The sequence below is a fragment of the Notechis scutatus genome, chromosome 13, assembly GCF_049901735.1.
Source record: "Notechis scutatus isolate UNSWTSFEM ecotype Mainland chromosome 13, rNotScu1.2, whole genome shotgun sequence".
NCBI lineage: Eukaryota > Metazoa > Chordata > Lepidosauria > Squamata > Elapidae > Notechis > Notechis scutatus.
The window spans coordinates 8,727,330-8,747,329 of NC_142021.1; the positions used below are offsets into that span (position 1 = coordinate 8,727,330).

Here is a 20,000-nt window from a genome sequence, read left to right on the forward strand (position 1 = left end):
AAAGATGCACTTCTCTGAAACACTCATTTCTACCTCCTCCGAATCCAAAACACTTCTATAATTTTCACAATCATCCTGGGACAACGCCTTCCTGGTTTTTCTTAAGAGTCATACCTCGTCTCTGCTGTGCTCTAACCTGCGTTTTTGCAAAAGTAGATAGAAGAAAATGTGTGCATTCTCATGAGAACTAGCACTATACGGTCTGTAGGACTTCAACAATGCTGCATTCCACGGATACCAAGTGTGAAACAACCTACGCCTGGATCAACAGGCATACATTTGTGCAACCCTGCAGAGTCTTTTGCAATACAGATAGTCCTCAACTTATGACCAGAGGTGGTATTCAGCCGGTTCTGACCCGTTCTGGAGAACCAGTACTGGAAATTCTGAGTAGTTTGGAGAACTGGCAAATACCACCTCTGACTGGCCCTGCCCCTATCTATTCTCTGCCTCCCGAGTCCCAGCTGATCGGGTGGGTAGTCTTTTGTTGCCCTGCACAGGAGGATGGAGCTGGAAAGCAGGTTAGTGGGGTGAGGAGGGAATGGGGATTTTTCAGTAACCTTCCCCTGCCAGGTTGGCAGAATCTGGAACAAGGAATGGGAGTTCACTCCGCGGCGCTAGGGATTTAAACCGCTGACCTGCCAACCTTTCTGACTGACCAGCTCAGTGTCTTAGCCACTGAGCCACCACATCCCTCAATCTCTATTTAGGCTGGTTCAAAAACCATATTTTTTTACCCCAATCTAGCTTTACCTACACAGGTGAAGGGATGCCCTTCTCTTGAGCATCCTTCTCTGCTCTACACCAGCCTAAACTTGGTAGGAAACATCTGCATCCTCTTGGCAGGAAGTCCTTGAGGATAAACACACGAGTCACTTGAACAATTGCACGGGGTTGATCAATATCCCTGTTACAAATCAACAGACAGGCTCCCTCCTCCCCACAAATTTTACTTTGTTTATTGATTTCTTAGATTTATCTCCTATTTTGGCTGTACAGCACATCCTCTTCCGACTTCTCTATCCAACCATCCAGAGACCGGAGTGGTTGGCCTCAAATCATCCATGGATGGACATCAGGTTGACCCCGAATCCCTCAAACGTCATCTAATACTTTTAAATCAAGGCTCTTTGTGTGTGTGTGTGTATGTGTGTATGTATGTATGTATGTATGTATGTGTGTGTATATATATATATATATATATGGGGAGAAGGAACCCCAGTTTCATCCCCCTTAAAACTTTCTTTTGAATCTTGTTCCTGAGGATTTCCTTTACTTGATTCCTCTAAAAAAAAGGAATCCTTTTGTGTCAGGAGCACAAAAGGTTAATTATGCTGCTGTTGTCAGATCAACAGAGAAGCTGCCAGAAGGGACTGCCACACCCCCATGTTAGCAGCTGTTGACCCAAATATAACATGGCAGGGGGGAAAAAAACCCCACACACAATTGCACCTACTTCTCTAGAAACACACAGCTTGCTCTTGAAATTAGGAAATGACCGGGTTAGTCTGGCAGATTGGAATCCTTCCTGGATTCCAGCAGATCCTACCTGTCTTGAGGTACCTCCCTCTCCTTCCAAATATGGCCTGTGCGGGAGGTGGATTCAGTGGCTGGAAGCCCGACAGATCGTTTGGACAAGAGTTACTGAGCATTACGGTATTATGAGCAGCCTGCACAAGGGATTAAAAATGTACAAGCACAGATTTGTTTGGGGGAAATAGGAAAGGAGTCCCTTCCAGTTTTGAGGCTTCTTCAGAAGGAGCATTCAACACACCTGGTTCTTACGTTGCAGGAAGCCAAAATGTGGTTTCGCTTGGCTCCTGGTTTAGCTCTTTGTGAAAAGCCAGTCACTGTAGCTAGGTCAGACCATGGAGGCTTCATTAATGGGTGAATGAAACTTGGATTCTCTTCCAATTCTCCTTACGGTTAGTTACAAGATCAGAAAATAGATCTGCCCTGGCAGCCTCGCCACGCTTGGCAAGTCAGCTGGAGTCACTTTTTGCTAACTTTCTCTATTTGTCCAGTCCTAAGCTCATGGACAGAGTCTGGTTTGTGGTTTAAGAAAGGATTTTTAGTGCAAATTTCACCCCACCCCCCCCACCCCACCCCACACACAAAGGTTTGGTGATACACATATCTGCAAACCAGTTTACCTATTTCTGACAGTTCTCATTCGCAGGTAGAAAACCCAGTTTTTAAAATGTAAACTTAAAAGTCTCTGCAGGAAAAGCAGTGTTGTTCAGCAAATCACCCAGGTTGGCAGAAACATTTCTGGAGTTCTTATCATTAATTACACAGACTTAATTGTTTTGCAACCATTACATATACTTTTGTAAGTAGCCACAACATGAACTGTGGTTAAACATCTTTTTTTCCCCTTCCTGTTCCTTTTTCTTTTGACTACCCAAAGTCTGGCACCTACTCCCAGCATCGGGACTTAAAATAATTTTGTACAGCTCATTAACACCTAGGTCAGGCTTGACACATCTTGCAAAAGCCAACCCAGATGTGATTTGGTTGATTTTTGGCTTAGAACAGTGCATATCACAGTCAAGATGGCTTATTAAACCGTAGGTTTCAGCTTAACTAATTGCATGAGCTCATTCGTAGTTTATTCAAGAAAGCACCGTGAAATAAAATAGGGCTTAGCCGCGCAGGAACCTGGTTGTGCACACCTTATAATTTAAAGCATCTACACCACCAATATCAATCAACAACAACCAACGGCAATCAATAAAAGGTTTGAACCAACCAACGGCAATCAACAAAAACATCACAAAAGAAGCTGATGTTCTACTGCCAAGGAAGGAGCATTTCTAGAGATTGACAAAACGGCTCTGCCTATTATGCACAGGTTTTTCAACAGCTACGTTAAAAAGAAAAAAGTTATTTGCAGAATAATATGCAAAAGCAGAAGTACTTGCCTGCCGTTTCAGCTGCTGCCAATTGCAAATGCCTTCAGGTTGCTCTCTAAAAATAGCTCTGGGCATTGGCAACCATTAAACGCATCACAGGAGAAAGAGTTAAGGACGTTTTTGTTGAGGGATCTGCTCTTCCTTTCACAGGGAAAGATCAAAGGCTTAGCCCTGACAAAGTGACAGGACCCGCAAAAGGTTTTCACACACACCTCGATCTCCAGAAGAACAATTCAGCGTTCAATCCAAATCCCAGCCACAAGTTTCCCACCCGCTCCCTTTCCATCTTGTTGGCTTATTTGTTTATCTAGAAAATGTATAGGGCTTCCTACCTTCACTCACGGTGACTGTCCATGGGAGAGAGGTGGACTCAGTGGTGGGTTGGTCTTCAGGCCTTCTCATGAAGTCTACATGGTTGGTCTGGTGTGGTCCTGTTTGTTTATAACTCATTTGTGATGACACCATGTGGCTTACAGAAATAAAACCCCAAGGAGGCGGGGGGGGGGGGTAATCTTATTTCCACAGGGAAGGAATCATCACTCAAAAGACCCTTTTTCTTGGTCCTACCAGATGGACCTCCTTAAGGGACCTATAATGCCTGGTGGGACGGGCGGACACAAATGGGAAAAACTGGCCACCGGCCGGTACATCTTCAACTCGTGTGGAGGGTGGAAGCCCACAGACCTGCAACTTGTCAAAATCAGCACTAGGTAGTACAGGAAATTCTCAACTTACAACAGTTCATTTAGTGACCGTTCGAAGTTACAGCGGTGTAAAAAGTGACTTATAACCGTTTTTTCACACACACAACTGTGGTAGCATCCCCCAGGGTCACATGATCAAAATTCAGGCACTTGGCAACTGACTCATAGTTATGACGGTTGCAATGTCCCAGGGCCATGTGATCCCTTTTAGCAACTTCTGACAAGCAAAATCAGTGGGGAAGCCAGATTCACTTAACAATGCAGTGATTCACATAACAACCAGAAGAGGAGAGGAGAGGAGAGGAGAGGAGAGTTGGAAGGGACCTTGGGGGTCTGCTAGTCCCACCCCCTGCTTAGGCAGGAAACCCTACACCACTTCAGACAAATGGTTCTCCAGTCTCTTCTTAAAAACTTCCAGGGTTGGAGCATTCACAACTTCTGGTGGCAGGTTGTTCTAAAGATTAATTGTTCTGTCAGGAAATTTCTTCACTGTGGCCAGAAAAGTTGTAAAATGGGACAAAGCTCACTTCACAAATGTCTCACTTAGCAACAGACATTTTGGGCTCAATCATGCTCCCATGTTGAGGACTATCTGTATGTTTCATCAGCAACTGGGCTTCTACCAGCTTGGGACTACATCTGCTATTGCATTCCTGGGCAGCTGAGGAGTCAATTATTCTAGGCTTGTTGTAAGCCAGCACTAAGTCAGGAGTGTTAAACAACACCCTTCCAATTAAGAGTAAAACTAGCAGGCCACTCACTGAGTTGTTAAGAAAGAAGCTTCCCTGCGTTTATTCCTCCATCCCACCCACACCCAAAATGAATCTTGATCAAAAGCAATTAGTTAAACGCCAGGAGCAATTTGATGATAAATAAATATTCTTATATTAGACATGCTGAAGCGTAATTGAAAAACACAAATTTCTGAACCGTTTATAGTCATGTATTTGAACTTGTGCTCCAATTTTATTTAAGAGGAGGGGGGGAAGAGGAGGGACAGCAGGGGCCCCTTCTGTCTTTTGTCAATAATCGCATAATTATACAATCCCTAAAGTACATACTGGTTGGCTAGGTTTCAGATATTAATCATTGTAGGTGACAGGGTTCTCTTTTGCCACCAAGCTGTAAAAGAGAGATGTCCATTTTATTTCTATATTTAGCCCTTCAAATTCGCAGGAAAGATACTCCCCAAATTTCCAAAGAACTGTTTTAACAGCCTGGCAAGGTCAAAGCAACAACCCAACACGAAATGCAGCAGCCATCTTCGTGAGACCCAAAGTTGTTTTTCCTTTAATTATTATTTTTATTTTAATGGATCGTCTCGGAGCTCTGCGATCCCAACCGTTTTTAATGGATTTCACATCCTTTATTTAATTTTACAAATCTTGACAGAAATGCCAGGAAACTTGCAATGCTATAATTATATTTCTTCCAATGGTTGTAAGTTATTAACAAGGCTGTCAAAACACCATAATTATTTTATACCAAGTTTGACTGATTCCATAAGCTGCCTCTTTTTAACTCTACAACATCCATCCGTTCTAGCTTCCTCCTTCAATTAACAGTGGCTGTGGGCCCACATAAGAGATCCGGCGGCTATTTAAAGGAAACAGTGCCTCCTTATTTGAAAATAACATTGAAGCTATATCTTACAATCCAGGGAACGAGATCAGATTAACTGTTAATCTGTTAAGAGTTGGAAGGGATCTGGTAGGTCACCTAGTCCAACCCCTACCCACCCAAGCAGGAGACCCTACACCATTTCTGACAGAGGGCAGTCCAGTCTCTTCTTGAAAGCCTCCAGGGATGAAGTTCCCACAACTTCCAAAGGCAACTTCTGTTCCATTGGTTGATGGAATCACATTAGTGATCAGGTCACATTAGCCACTGCAGGTAGTCCTCGACTTATGACCACAGTTGAGCCCAAATTTCTGTTGTTAAGGGAGACATTTGTTAAGCGAGTTTTGCCCCATTTTATGACCTTTCTTGCCACAGTCGTTAAATGAATCACTGCAGTTAAGTCAGTAACGCGGTTAAGCGAATTTGGCTTCCCCATTGGCTATGCTCATCAGAAGGTCGCCAAAAATGATCCCATGACCCCCTGGAACACTGTGACCGTCGTACGTATGAGTCAGTTGCCAACTGTGTGAATTTTGATCATGTGACCATGGGGATGCTGCAACGGCCGTGAGTGTGAAAAACAGTCACGACTCCCTTTTTTCAGTGCTGTTGTAATTTTGAATGGTCACTAAATGAACTATTGTTAAGTTGAAGACTACCTGTACTTTGCAACTTTCAAAAACCAAAGGATCCGGTTTTAGCTTCCTACCAAATGAAGCTGCAAGGATAAAATAAATGGTCAAACAACAACAATTGGGTAATAAGTATTTTTTCCCCTTAAACTGTCCAACATATGAATGCAATAAGCAATGGGTCTGTTTTGTATTAAAGTGACAAGAATCAAGACAACAAAGCGATTGCAAACAATGCTCATTCTAGGAACCAGGGTGGGAGTGAGATTATCCAATAGAAATGAACCCAGATCTCTCAAACTTCAACAATCGGTGAGCATTAATACACATTGGAAACAGGGAATTATTGATTGGGGGGGAAACCATGGATAACAACCAAGTAAAATAGAAGAGAATATTTGTACCTCAGGGATGAACTCTGGGGGCCCTTAGTGCAATCTGAGCTGGGTTGCCTTCTTGCAGACGTTTCATTACCAAACTAGGTAACATCATCAGTGCGTGACATTACTGATGATATTACCTAGTTGGATAATGAATCATCTGCAAGAAAGCAACCACTTTCAGGGAGGATCAAGAACAGTTCAACTACGTCCTCCAATCCTTGTGTTTTTTGCAACAGCTTGCTTGATGGCATATTCTCGAAAACTACATTAAAAATCCTGCAGGCTTTTTTCACAGGCTTTTTAGCTGGGCCTAATACAACTGCCCCACTGCAAACTCATCTCTCTGTGTGAAATATCACTCCATAAAATTCACATGGTGTAGGATAAAAATTTCAGTAATTTATTTTTGTTTCAGTTGAAGGTGAGCAAATGTCAGTCTCTTATTCCAACACCATCTAACCTCCTTGCCATTCCTGGCTGTCTTTCTTCAACGAGGCAAGGTTTTTTTAGCGGGAGACATTAACCCAATTATCTCTCCAGGAAGATTCATCAAGTTTTCAACTGTCAAATCTGACAAAACAACAAGAACCCCAGCAGAAACATCTGTTTGCTTGCAGGGCAGGGCATGTTGGGAGGCACAACTGTGGAGTCCCTGCAGTTTATGAGGTTTAAGAATCACAAAATTGGCCTCAGAAGCACAGTTACCCTCAAGGACGTGGCTATCTTTTTAATAGAAGGCCCGGATCAATCTGCAGAAAATAAGACCGTAGCTGCTAAGCACAACCTCTTTGTGCTGCCTTTGAAATCAGAGACTGCTGGGGAAAAAAGAGCCAGATAAAAAAAAATCTTCCTTTGCATTCTCTCCTTAAACACTTCCTGAATAAAGCTATTTGCCTGTCATTGAAAACAGGATGTTCCGTTGAAAGGGCTTTTTAACTCTGATCCAGAAAAAGAGCCCCCAAAACACACTTTGAGCATCCACGCTATTAATACTGGAGAATCAGGCATAGGTTGAAGATCAGGATCTTGAAATATTGCAGTTTTGGTCACCGTTAAAAAAAAGAGGTCAAGATTCTGGAAAGAGTGCAGAGAAGAAGGACAAAAGTTAATTAGGGGCTGGAGGCTAAAACATATGAAGAATGGTTGCAGGAATCGGGTACGTCTAGTCTAGTGAAAAGAAGGATTAGGGGTGACAGGATAGCGGTGTTCCAATATTTGAGGCGTTACCAACCTAATCTCCAAAGCACCAAAGGGTAGAACGACAAGCAACAAATGGAAAGTAGTCAAGGAAGGAAGCAACCTAGAACCAAGAAGAAATTTCCTGACAGTCAGAACAATTAATCAGTGGAACAACTTGCCTCCGGAAGGTTTTTAAGATGAGATTGGACAGCCCTTTGTCTGAAATAGTATAGGCTTTCCTACTTGAGCAGGGAGTTGGACTAGAAGACCTCCAAGGTCCCTTCCAACTCGGTTATGGCTCCATTATGTTAGATGCCAATAGCAAAGTTCCTATTCTAAGACTGAGTTTAGAGGGCAAGAGATGATCTTTAGAACATGACTGAAGAAATGGTAAAACTGAATCCTGCTCCTTTTGCCTTTCAGTCCCTATGCTCCACCATTCCCGGACCATACAAAATGCAGGCGACCACCTAGGGACCTTGGATCACCCTTCTCCAACTCAAAACACTCTTTAGATGATTCAGCCAGGAGCATCCAGATTTCCCAGACATTTATCCAACACATCTGAAGGACACAAGCTTGGAAAAGACGGCCTTGAACTCTTCAAGCGTAAACATCCTGAAACCATCAAGCAATAAAGGGCTTTTGCAAAACTTTGCAACTAAGAAATCAGCCAGCTTTTCATTTTAAGCTACATTTCCGTCAGGATCAAGTGATGCTGCCACGCTGCTCGCTTGCCAGTTCTTTCAAGCAAACCAGCCAAGCAAAGAAACATGTCCAACTGCACTTCAGAGCAACAGCTGACTCAGCTTGGGTGAGTCTATTTCAAGATCTGCAAGAAATGCAATACTTGTGGATCAAGCTGGCAACCTCCCTGCCCACTGAGAAGGGCAAGGGGCAGTAATGGAGGAAACAACACAGCGCAGTTGGTAATGGGGGATTTTAGCAAACTCTGCATCGAGTGGGAGATTGGACAGGTTTCCGACCAACCTCGCTGACAACTTTGTCATGCAAAAGGTAGGGGTGGGAACTAGAGGGACAGCTGTACTGAACCTAATCCTTCCTAACAGAGAAGAAGTGATAGAAAGGGTTAAAGTTGCTGGAACCTTGGGGGGGGGAGAGAGACCGTGCCATATTGGAATTCCACATAATGCAGACACAAGCAATAGAACATAATCAAACTAGTGTCTTAGACTTTGAAAGAGCTGATTTCAACAAAGTTAGAGAAAAATCCTTGGGGAGAATTTCCGTGGATGACAATCTTAAAGGGGGAAACAAACTGAAGCAGCTTGGGAAACTCTAAAAAATGTGATCTAAAAAGCCCAATCCAGAACAATACCACGTATTCTTAACTTATACAATCTCTAAAAAAGAAGCACCTTATCTTACAAGGGCTTCTTAACACTTCATTATAATTTTAAAATCACTCCTGTCCATTGGCGTGCCTTCATGTATTAAAATCCGCTGAGGAAGGAAGAGGAGGAGGGGGGAAGAGGAGGAGAAGGAGGAGGAGGAAGGTAGATCTGATCTATTTTCCCAGTCAAAACAGCTGGCCTTGAACCCTCTTACCAACAAGTCTGGTCTAAACGGATTTGCCTTTAGCTTGTCTCAAAGGTGTTTTTTCAACAGGCAACTGGACTTGGTTTTCCCTCGAAGATGTTTCGCTTCTCATGCAAGAAGCTTCTTCCGTTCTGACTGTTTTGTGAAGGATGATTTATATTCCTTGCACTCATCTGGTCATTAGCATTCTTTCTGAGAGTCATTGAAGCCACTTGGGAGGTTTATCCGTGCCCTCAGGGTCACCTGAATAGTGAAAATGGGTGCGGAGCCTTCTTGGAACTGCTGAAAGTTCCTTTAGCTTGTTTTCGATCACTGGAATTTTAAAATAAATATGGTCCAGCGGTCCAATTATTAAGACTAACAGTTCATCTAGGAGTATTGTCTAGGTTGGGAAGGAAGAACTTTCCAAGGCTTCATTCAAGGAGGTATCTTCAAAAGAGATAACACAGGACACAGATGAATAAATAGTGATTTATTCAACAGTACTGATAACCTTCCATAACCCTGATAATCTGTGGGTGATCAGAGGAGAAAACACAAAAACAAAAGGAAAGAAAAATACAGCAATAAAACCCAGTTCCGCAAAGCAAAAAGATTCCATTCTGGTGAGGCGTTGCATGACAATGTCTGACGGCTGAAAGAAAAATGTTTTTCATCCTTGCCGTTTTCCAAGCCTTGGAGATGAAGTGGTGTTTTGCTTTTTTTTTTTTTTTTTAAGGAGTGAAAATACATTCCATGCTAATGGATTGTCTGCCACAAGATGTGGTTGCCTTTGACTAGATTACATGGCTTTCAAGGAAGCGGTGAGGGCAGGCAAATCTGTATTAATGAAGATCCGCCATGAAACAGTTTGAAAATCCAGATTTGTTGGGGAGAGGGTGAAAAAGAGAGGGTTTTGGGTGGACCCTAAGGTAACCGTCTCAGAGTTTCTCAACCTTAGCAACTCTAAGGTGCATGGACTTCAACTAACCACGGTGAAGGAGGTCGTGAAATCGGACGTGACTCGTTTAATAATACCACTTTGCCTAACAGTAGAAAATCGGGTGCTAATTTTGGTCGTAAGTCAAGGACTACCTGTAATTCAGAACCGGTTTAAGAAATTTCACTGGTTCCTTCTGCAAGTTTACATTTCTCCTTTTTTAAAATCCCCAGTGCTACTTTTGGTGTTTGTTTTTCTGCCTTCAAACTCCTGGCAACCGTGTGGACGTGTCTGCGCAGTTTCCTTGGCAAGGTTTTTCAGAAGCAGTTTGAAATTTATCAGCTTTCTTCCTAGGGCCAAGAGAGGAGGACAGGCCCAAAGTCACTCAAGCAACTTCGGTGCCTAAGGCAGGACTAAAATTCCCAAACTCCCTGGTTTCTGGGGCTGGTGCCTGTACCCTTTACACCAGTGATCCCCAACCTTTCTTATGCCGCGCCCGGTATCCCCAACCTTTTTATGGCGCGGCCCGGTACCGGCATTAGCTGGGCGCCGCCATCTTTTTGATGAAAAAGTGCTTCCGGTGACCTCACCGGAGCACTTTTTCATCAAAAAGATAGCGCGCCAGCGCTTCAGTTAGCTTTTCCGGGTAGAAATGGCTTTCTACCCGGAAAGGTCACCGAGCGCTGCGCCGCATCTTTTTGATGAAAAGTGCTTCCAGTGAGCTTTCTACCGGAAAAGCTCACCGGAAGCACTTTTTCATCAAAAAGATGGCGGCGCCCAGCAAACCAGCGGCCCGGTAGGACTTGTTCCACGGACCGGTACCGGTCCGTGGACCGGTGGTTGGGGACCCCTGCTTTACACCAAACAGCCTCTTTTGGAACATCATCACTTCTGGGTAAACCAGAACATCTGTAAACTTCTCTCCCCACAAGACAGAAACCAACTGCAGCTCCATGCTCCCAGATCTTTTTAAATGCTTAAGCTGCTAAATTCTAATATCTGATTTGCCATTAAGGTTAATCAGCAAGTGAGCCTAAGGAAGCTGCCCATACTGCGTTAGCAAAGACAACTAACTGTTCAATTATTTCTGAATAGAAAACTCGGACCAAATGCAGAATTTACTCACAAGAGGAACTGCGTGGCGGTTCCTGCCAACTTAATAACCTCTTGAGGAGTGTTTTCCCCTGCAAAACTTTCTTCCTGTATAGTTCTTTAGAAACAGGATTTGTTCAATTTCTCAGCCTTCCCTCCCCCCTTTTTTTTCAAGAGGAAACTCCAGTAAAATCGTCATTTGCAAATACCCAGAGCCCTATGAACTCCAACAAATTCTAAGTTAATCCCTTTTTCTGGGTAGATAATTGCTTCCATAATGTGAATAGATGATTGATGTAAGCCTGGTTCGGATCTTGCCCTTTGTTTCTCTTAAAAAGAAAAAGAAAAAAGAAAAAGCGATGAACATGAGAAGACAGCTTTTAAATTTGAACTTGTGAAATGGAGATGGTGATTGATTGCGACCGAGTTCACAATCATGCAAAATCACAGACAACTGTTTACAACTCTCTGGTGAATTTATACAGCTGTCCAGTGTCCTTCAAAACACAACCTTAGCATGTTTGATATGGCACTGGAGGACACATGACTGAGGGCCAGGCTTCCCTTCCACATCTGTGTAGTTTCCTCAATCTTAAGGGAATTGCTAAATAACTAATCAACGACACGCTTGCTTGCCAAATGCAGAGCTCCAGACTTTTCTGAAGGCCCAATTTCGCCTGGATCAATGCTAAGCGAAAAGGCCTGACCACAAGAACCCTGTTCTTGCAACAACACAAAGCCACCATGGTAAGTTTTACAGGAAGAGGGAAATCCCTGAGCAACGAGATAAGTAAAATACAACTTCCCAATTTCATCACCACAACGTTTCCTTTTAATGCAGAGAGATGGCGGTTTGGAAATTCTGCAGGAGAAAAAAAAATCCCATAGACTAGTTTCCCCCACCCGCACCCCAATTTTTCTTAACGCCTGGTTCTTATAGAACCAAGTTTTTCACTTATGTTTACTTTATTTATGCAATGGATACAATGCAACAAAATGAGAACAGAAAGACCCCAGGCACAACACTTTTGGTTGTCCATCTAGTCTGTAAATTTCATAGAAAATAACAGCATAGGCCTAAAACCATCAAGAAACCACATCCAGCCATAACTTTCATTTTTTTTCCAACAAAATTAACTGCGAAGCAAAGTTCTCACACATCAGAATAACACAAGACCTGCTTTTTATTTTCAAGGGCCCAGCAGTCATTCTTACTAAGTGAACATGATTTATAGCTAACACCCCTTGCTTTGTTTGGAAAAGTACACACTGTCCAGAAATAAGTTATTCGGATGGTGGAGGATCCAGGATGATCTCAGGAAGCTAAGCAGGGTCAGATCTGGTTTAGCAAGTCTAAAGGCTGGTTTGGGAAGATAAACATCTCAAGAAAATGGAGGAAACCCAGCCAACTCTGTACTCTTAGCCCCAGAAGTGCACAGATGCTGGCATCAATTCATCAACTTAAAGTTCTGACTTGAAGGAGATTCACCTTAACCTGAGATGGTCACAAGTATTCCAACAGGAGAAAAGAACTTAAGGAGGCAACCTTACTCCTTGCTCTCTAATTTTTCAGGGCTTTTAACATAGAGAACATAGCTCACCATATCTCCATCCTCAGAAGACTAGTCACAACATGCTTTCAATGCTCCAAATGTTCTCCAGCTCCCATCTATGGCTACTCTTTAGCCAACAGAAGTCTCAACTCCTGAACGAAGCCATATTTGGCTGAATACACCACAACTGACTGGAACTACACCAAAGAAGGAGCCACTTTTACCACTCGCAATGCCTGGTTTAACACAAAGCACCCAGCTAAATAGCAAGTCAACCAGGTTAGAGTTTCATAAGATGAATGGACTCTATCAAAAACATGAAAAGAAACTACTACTTAAACTGAGATATGTAATATTTCTGGCTACATCAATGCTTCCCTTCCAATAGTGGTTTGGGTGAGAAGTTGCTGGTTATTTTTTACCGGTCTACCATCGAGAGCATTTTGGCATACTATGTAACGGTGTGGTGTGCTGGAAGCTCTGCAGTGAATAAGAAGATGCTCCAGAGAGTTATAAACACAGCACAAAAAATCATCGGTTGTTCTCTTTCTTCTTTGGAAGAGATTGCGAAGACCAGACTCCTCTCTAGAGTACTAAAAATCTCCACAGACCATTCTCATCCTGGACATTCATATTTTGATCTGTTACCATCAGGGAGGCGTTATAGGTGTCTTAAAATGAGGACTGATAGATTGAGAAACAGTTTCTTTTCCAAGGCAGAAATTGTCTTGAATCAAACAGTACATTTGTGATCTAGTCTTATTATTATTATTATAATTATTTTTTATTTTTAAAACTCTGTAGTGTGAATGTGATGTGATGTTTGGGGCATTGTGCTGGAGTAGCTTTCAAATTTTATTGTATTCGTGGAATGCAATGACAATAAGGGTATTCTATTCTATAGGACACAACATGTAGAAAAACGTAGAGTTCAGAGTACAGATAGTTCTCAACTTACAACTGTTTGTTTAGTGACTGGCTCAAAGTTACAACAGCACTGAAAAAGGTGACTGTTTTTCCACAATGTTCGCAGCGTCCCCATGGTCACGTGATCGAAAGTTGACACTTGGCAACTGGTTCATACTTATGACCGTTGCAGTGTTCCAAGATCACATGATTCCCTTTTACGACCTTCTGACAAGCAAAGTCCATGGGGAAGCCAGATTCGCTTAACAACCATGTTACTAATGTAGCAACTGCAGTGATTCACTGAACAGCCATGGCAAGAAATGTTGTAAAATAGGGCAAAATTCACTTAAAAATGGTCTTGCTTAGCAACAGAAATTTTGGGCTCACTTGCGGTCGTAAGTTGAGGGGTACCTAATTAACCAAGTAGGATGTATTAGCAAAGCAAAGTTGTTGTTTTTTTAATAACTGCAAGGACACAGCATTAAACTAGGAACATTTGCACTGCAAAACACAGAATGCGTTAAAAAGAAACCCCTAGATTTCTCTCTAGTGGTCTACAACACAACTAGATCTCAATCAACAAGATTGAGCTAGCTATAAAGAAGAAGAAAGAAGGTCTATATTGTGCATTGTGCGTTAAGCACATGCTAGTTTGAGAGATTCTGGCCCTGGTAATCCCCTTCACCTCTGGCTCATATTAGAAGCTCCTCTGGCATTTCCCCACGAACAAGAGGAAGAACCACACACCTTGATATGAAGAAAGAAAAACCTCATGCCAGCCTTTGTCTCGGAATTCCCACCTTATTTTGCTCCCGAACCTGTGAAAAGAACACACCCACCCGAACACACAACTTATGCCGACACAACTGCCTTCTGGAGAGGCAACCCACCTCTGGCCCTTGAAAGAAAACAAATGGATCCCGTGCAGGCTGTTCATTGCAATGAGTCGACTACAACCCAAGAAAGCAAAAGCTCTCCTTCGCATATTAATGAAAGGAGGGCTCTAGGCAGCTGCCACCATCCCATAAGCAGGACGATTCTTTTAAAGATCCTGCGGGACACCTGGCCTAGTTCCTGATCAGAAGTCGCTTCTGCACGGACCCCAACTCTCTAAGCAGCAGGTGCGCAGCCACAAAAATAGCTCCATCACCCCTCAAGACAATCTAAGAAATGAACGATCAAGAGAACTGGGTATGTCTAGTCTAACAAAGGGAAGGGACTAGGAGCGACATGACAGCACTCTTCCAATATTTGAGGGGCTGCCACAAAGAAAGGGAGTGGGGGGGGGTTTCAACCTGTTTTCCAAAGCACCTGAAAGGCAGGACAAGAAGTAATGGGTGGAAGATCATTAACAAGAAATCCCATCTGGAACTAAAAGATTTCCTGATAAGGAGAACAATCAATCAGTGGAACCTCCAGAAGTCATGGCTGCTTCATCATTTGAGGCTTTTAAGAAGAAATTTGTCCAGAATGGCATAGGGTCCCTTGCCATGGGCAAGGAGTTGACCTCAAAAGTCCCTAGTTTTCTATGTTCTAAATTTAAGGATCACAATACACAGCTCTATCATGTTATTGCCATTCCTCAAAACCCGTTTTCTCCTGTCATCCAATGGCAGGGCTGGCCCCCACCTGGCTCACCCTGCACCATTAGTCAGAGTTTAATCATGGTTACATTTTATCTTCATGCAATGAAACCTTTTAAAACAATCCTTCAAGGTGGTCCCATTCTAGGTTAAGGCTGCAGAGCACAAGGGCTAAACCAGAAGTACTGATCGCTCTGTTTAGCTAAATCCCTTCTACAAAACACTTGTTAAAGTTCTGCTACTTGGCAAATCATTCCCCCCCCCCCACAAACTTGACATCCCAATCTTTCAAATGGGTGGCAAATGCCACCCTCAGTTTCAAAGCCAGTTCTATACTTGGGCAATAGAAAACTATGATGGATAGCAGACTGTGTCTCCCCTTTGCTGTCTGCTCCCTCCTCTCTTTTGTTACCATACTGATACATTCTCACTGTTTTCTTTTCCATTGTTTATTTTACTTGTTTTGTTGACACTCTTTTCGCTTCTTTGTTTTTGTTACTGTTGCAAGTTGCGTGAAGTAGCCCTACTAACAAATAAAATAATAAATAAAATATATAGGAATGGTCTACTGTCTTGCCTGAAGAAGCTCCGATGAAAAGGATTGCTTTAATACAGGTGGTAAAATTACAGCCTTTTTTTGTGTGTGTTCTGCAAAAATGACATTTAGTGGAGTATATAGCTAAAGTTAAAATTCCATATAATCATTTCCACAAGCAAGTTCAACAAATCCACAAGTGATGTACACCCAGAAGAGTCTTTCTCTCTTTTTTAAATGATCCTTCACCTCCTTCTGAACTGGTTGATCAAGGTTCAAATCATCTGAGAGACTGATAAGATCCTATTCATCCTTCTCTTTTATTGTTCAAACACTCCCAAGTATCACTTCCAGGATCTGTGTGAAAGATAGGTAGACCTACCTATTCATTTCAGTTCCTTATTGATTTGCTCACTTACCAGTCCTAATGTTCTTGTGCTTGGTTCCCAGTCAGTTTCAAGAATATTGAAACAAACTTTTAAGGAAGAAAATCCTTAAAGAGACTTACTTTAGAGAGAGAGAGATTGCCAAGTAATTCCATGCATAGGGAAACACTTACTCTTGTAATATACCATGGCACACCAGCAAAGATAAATCTGCACATATTTCGTGAGCACTTTTCTCTTGATTGTGAACAAAGCTCTAGACAATGGGTGAACCTAGCCAACACTCTGTGGGAATCATTTTAAGAAGGCCAAATGATACACAGAAGTGTAAGCTAATTTAGAAAGAAAACACAACACACTACTCCAAACACTGGAGCTTTTTAAATCTCCCTAGATAAGCAATAGAAGTGATTCATGATATAAATATACACCAAGCCAGCAACTCAAATTCAATTTATTATTGAAGGGTAAAAGCACATGAAACTTTTAGGCATTCTTCACAACAGAGAGAACCCCACATAGTATACATTCTCCATTTTCACAATAATGCAGTTTTAGAGAGAATGAAGCTGGGTGCTGTCTGCCAATTTGTGTCTTGTTTATTGGTGATCAACTGAACAAACCCCCTGATTTCCCACTAAAGAATTTGTGCAATTCTTTCAAACCATCCAGCTTTGTCAAAGATAGGATGCTCTAAGGACCATCCCTGACTGCAGAAGACACCAAAGCAGCTTTTATAGCTTGCACCCAACCACGATAGATCAGACAGCAGAAATGTTATGAATTCTCCAACAACTGTTCTAGAGGCTCATCAGTTTGATTAGCAATTAATTTGAGTGACAGACAGATAGCAATCATCTTGCAGGAAAATACCAGGGAAAGTAAAGACTGTGAGAACAAGAAGTAGTACAATGACAAACAAGAATCATCAGGAAATTTTTCTTGCATCTGCTACCACTACAATTGAGACAAGAAATATATCGTATCAATCTTCTGGTTAAGACCAAATCAGAACAATATTATGAAAAATACTTTTAGGCTTCGAATGCATGCAACTTCACAGCATAGAAGCAGCATCCTTCTCCAAGCACCTATTGATTGCAGATTTCAAAAACAGCATAGTGGTTATGTTTTTAATCCATGCAAATGAAAGATTCCAGAGCAACAACTGTTCCTTGGGCCAAGTGGACAGTTCTGAGTTTTGCTTACAGCCAGAAAAAGTTTGACAAACTACAAAATGAAATCCAGAGGTGAACTCCTACAACTTCAAAGTTGAATCTTCCAGGGAAAAACCACAAGGAAAAACAAATAACATTCATAGTACATTCTAGACAGACCAATTGGCCAACTTTAGAACAATACTTTATTTGGGCAAGTATCAATGTTCCTCCATATCTTTGAAGGATCTCAGCTACTGCATGCAATGATCACCAGATTGTAAGGTAGCCCATTCTGGTTCAGCTTTATTGAAAAGAACAACAATCCAGAATAGAAACATTACCCAAACATTTTCATTTCTTAATGGAAGGGAACCAAACCAGCCCATCGAAAATGACTAAGATATATAGCAGGATAAAAACAGTTACCAGAAATTCTTACCCATTCAGACTTTCCCATCACATCATGAATAAAAACTGAACAGAAAAACAAAAAAAAAAAAACACAAACCACACACACAAAATCCCCTCTTTTTGTCCAAACTCTCTAAAAATATTGTTGCTTGTTTCACTTAACTTTTATGTGCAGAAGAAACAAGCCAATACCAAATACAATACAACAATACCAAGCAAAGCAATTCCCTCCAATTATTCTTCATTTCTCTTCTTTCTTAAAAACCAAAAGCACATTCAGGTCAACCCAGAAAATCTCTCCAGCCTGATTCAACAGCTGCTTCTCCCAACAGCCAAAGAATTAGCCTGGTTGGGGCAATGACACCCCTGGCACCAAAACTCTGCACTGGCAACACCATTCAACCCGCTTTTAAAATGGTGGTGCATTTTCGGCAGGACTGGCATTTAAAGGAAGTTTCGCATTCATCTCCCTGCACTCCAAACAGGTTTGCAAGCCCACGAGAGAGCTAAACCAACACACAGCTTGCCTCAGCGACCCCTCACTGTTCCCCAGCTGAAATGGAGAGCAAGGGTCAACCAGAAGGCTTGGCCTACTACATCAGCTCAGAAGAGTACACAAGTTACACCCAAGACAGTTGCCAGATGTTTAGCATGCTTTGGATCACAGATGGAGACCGCCACAGACCAAAGCCTGAAGGTCCACCTTTAATTCATCCAGATGTTGATATCAAGCCCCTCAAAAGTCCAATGAGATTGACCAGCATAAGCAAAGCGGTCCCATATATGGAGACCAACAAAGAACCCATCCCTGAAGGTCCACCTTTAAGAAATTGGTCCCAACTCCCTCAAAATGAGATGACCAGCACCAAGCAAAGCAGTACCACGAGGGAGATCAATGAAGACCAGCTCCCAGGCCTGGAGGTCCACCTTCAATTCCTCCAGCTGCTGGTCCCAAAGCCCTCAAAAGTTCAACCAGACTGACCAGCACAAGCAAAGCAGTCCAGACTATGACCAAAACTCTTCCTCCCCCTCCCCCCAAACAGGACCGCCGCCACCCTGTCCAGGGGAACAGACCAACATCTTACCTCCAAGGCTTCCATGGTGGTGAAGCTGGCGATGGCAAATCCGTCAATTAAATCCTCTTCCTGGGAACTGGATTCCCGCCTCCGCCGCCTCGGAGGTCTGGCATTTCTGCCTGCGGAAGCCTGGCTCTTGGGAAGCAGACCACTCTGGCTCGTATTCTCCTTGCCAGGGCTGGTTTCCCTTTCGGAGGTCGAGGAGGGGCTTTGAAGTCTGTCCCTGCCGTTGGGGTCTCTGCGCCTCACCCGATCCCTTTGGGACCGGGATTTCCTGCTTTGTCTGATCTTGCCATCCATTTCCAAAGCCAGTTAAAAAAAACAACACACAATTCGTCTTTACTGGGATTTTTTTGTACGATCCAACAGCCTCTTTTTCTGGCTCAGAGCTGCTCCTTTCTTCTGGCTCATGAAATCCGAAGGAACCAAAGTGGGAGGGGGACGAGAAAGCTAATCCAGCAACCCTGGAGAAGAGAGCCAGGGGCGATCCAAGCTAAGGCAGGAGAAAGCCACCAAGGGGGCAATCCACATCCAGACGCAGGCAAAAACCCAAAGATAAATCCACAGTGACCTTGACAAACGGCGCCCCACTCGGGGGAGGTTGGAAAAAGAGGAAAAACCAGCCAAGGGAGAAAATCCGGGGGGAGGAAGACGGGAAAAAGACCCGCTGCGACGAATCTCAAGTTCGGGTCTGGAGAAAGAGAGGAAAAAAGGGGGCGGCCGGGTGGGAGGGCGGGCAGGCAGGCAGAGCCAAGCTTCGCCCCCGTCCCCAAATCCAAACCAGAGCTCCTCGGAGGCACAAAAGCCGGGGCAGATCACCCTTCCCCGCTGGGCCAAAGACCCCCCCCAAAAATCAATCAATCCACCGCAGATCCAGCAGGGCGAATCCAGACAAGAAGCAGCGGCGGCGGAGGAGCAGGAGAGGGGCGGCGGGGCTACACTAAACCGAAGCCCCCTTCTTTTTTTCTCCCTCTCCTCTCTCTCTGTCTCTCTGCACCCCTCGTTCCTCACCCCGCCCCGGGTTCGAATCCGGGGGGAGACCCGTGCAGGCGAGGGCGCCAAAGAGGGGGCGCCGGCCGTTCCGCCGAGGCTGGAGCTGCAACTTTGTTGCGAGGCCAAGCGCGCGTCGGGAAAGAAGGAAAGGAGGGAGAAAGGAAAGAAAGGCGGAAGGAAAGGAGGGAAGGAGAGAAGAAAGGCGGGAGGAAAGCAGGAACGAAGGCAAAAGGGAGAGCAAAGGGGACGGGCGGAAAGGAGGGAGGAAGGGCAGAAGGAAAGGAGGAAGGAAAGAAAGAAAGGCGGAAGGAAAGCAGGAACGAAGGCAAAAGGGAGAGGAAAGGGGAAGGGCTGAAAGGAGGGAGGAAGGGCAAGAAGGAAAGGAGGAAG

At 43.5% G+C, this 20,000-nt stretch overlaps 1 protein-coding gene across 20 annotated transcripts in view; it reads right to left on the minus strand.

The window, feature by feature from the left end:
- The window catches only part of FBRSL1 (fibrosin like 1), a 520,677-nt gene that overhangs the window by 500,648 nt on the left and 29 nt on the right, over positions 1 to 20,000 (minus strand). For 14 of the 20 annotated variants that reach the window (XM_087942881.1, XM_087942869.1, XM_087942865.1 and 11 more), the window contains exon 1: positions 18,627 to 20,000. This exon is cut by the window's right edge and continues 29 nt beyond it. In XM_087942881.1, coding sequence (XP_087799007.1) covers positions 18,627 to 18,917 — 291 coding nt within the window. In that variant the 5' untranslated portion in view covers positions 18,918 to 20,000. The remainder of the gene's footprint in view (positions 1 to 18,626) is intronic. The other 6 variants (XM_087942876.1, XM_087942879.1, XM_087942870.1 and 3 more) reach the window with 1 other exon arrangement.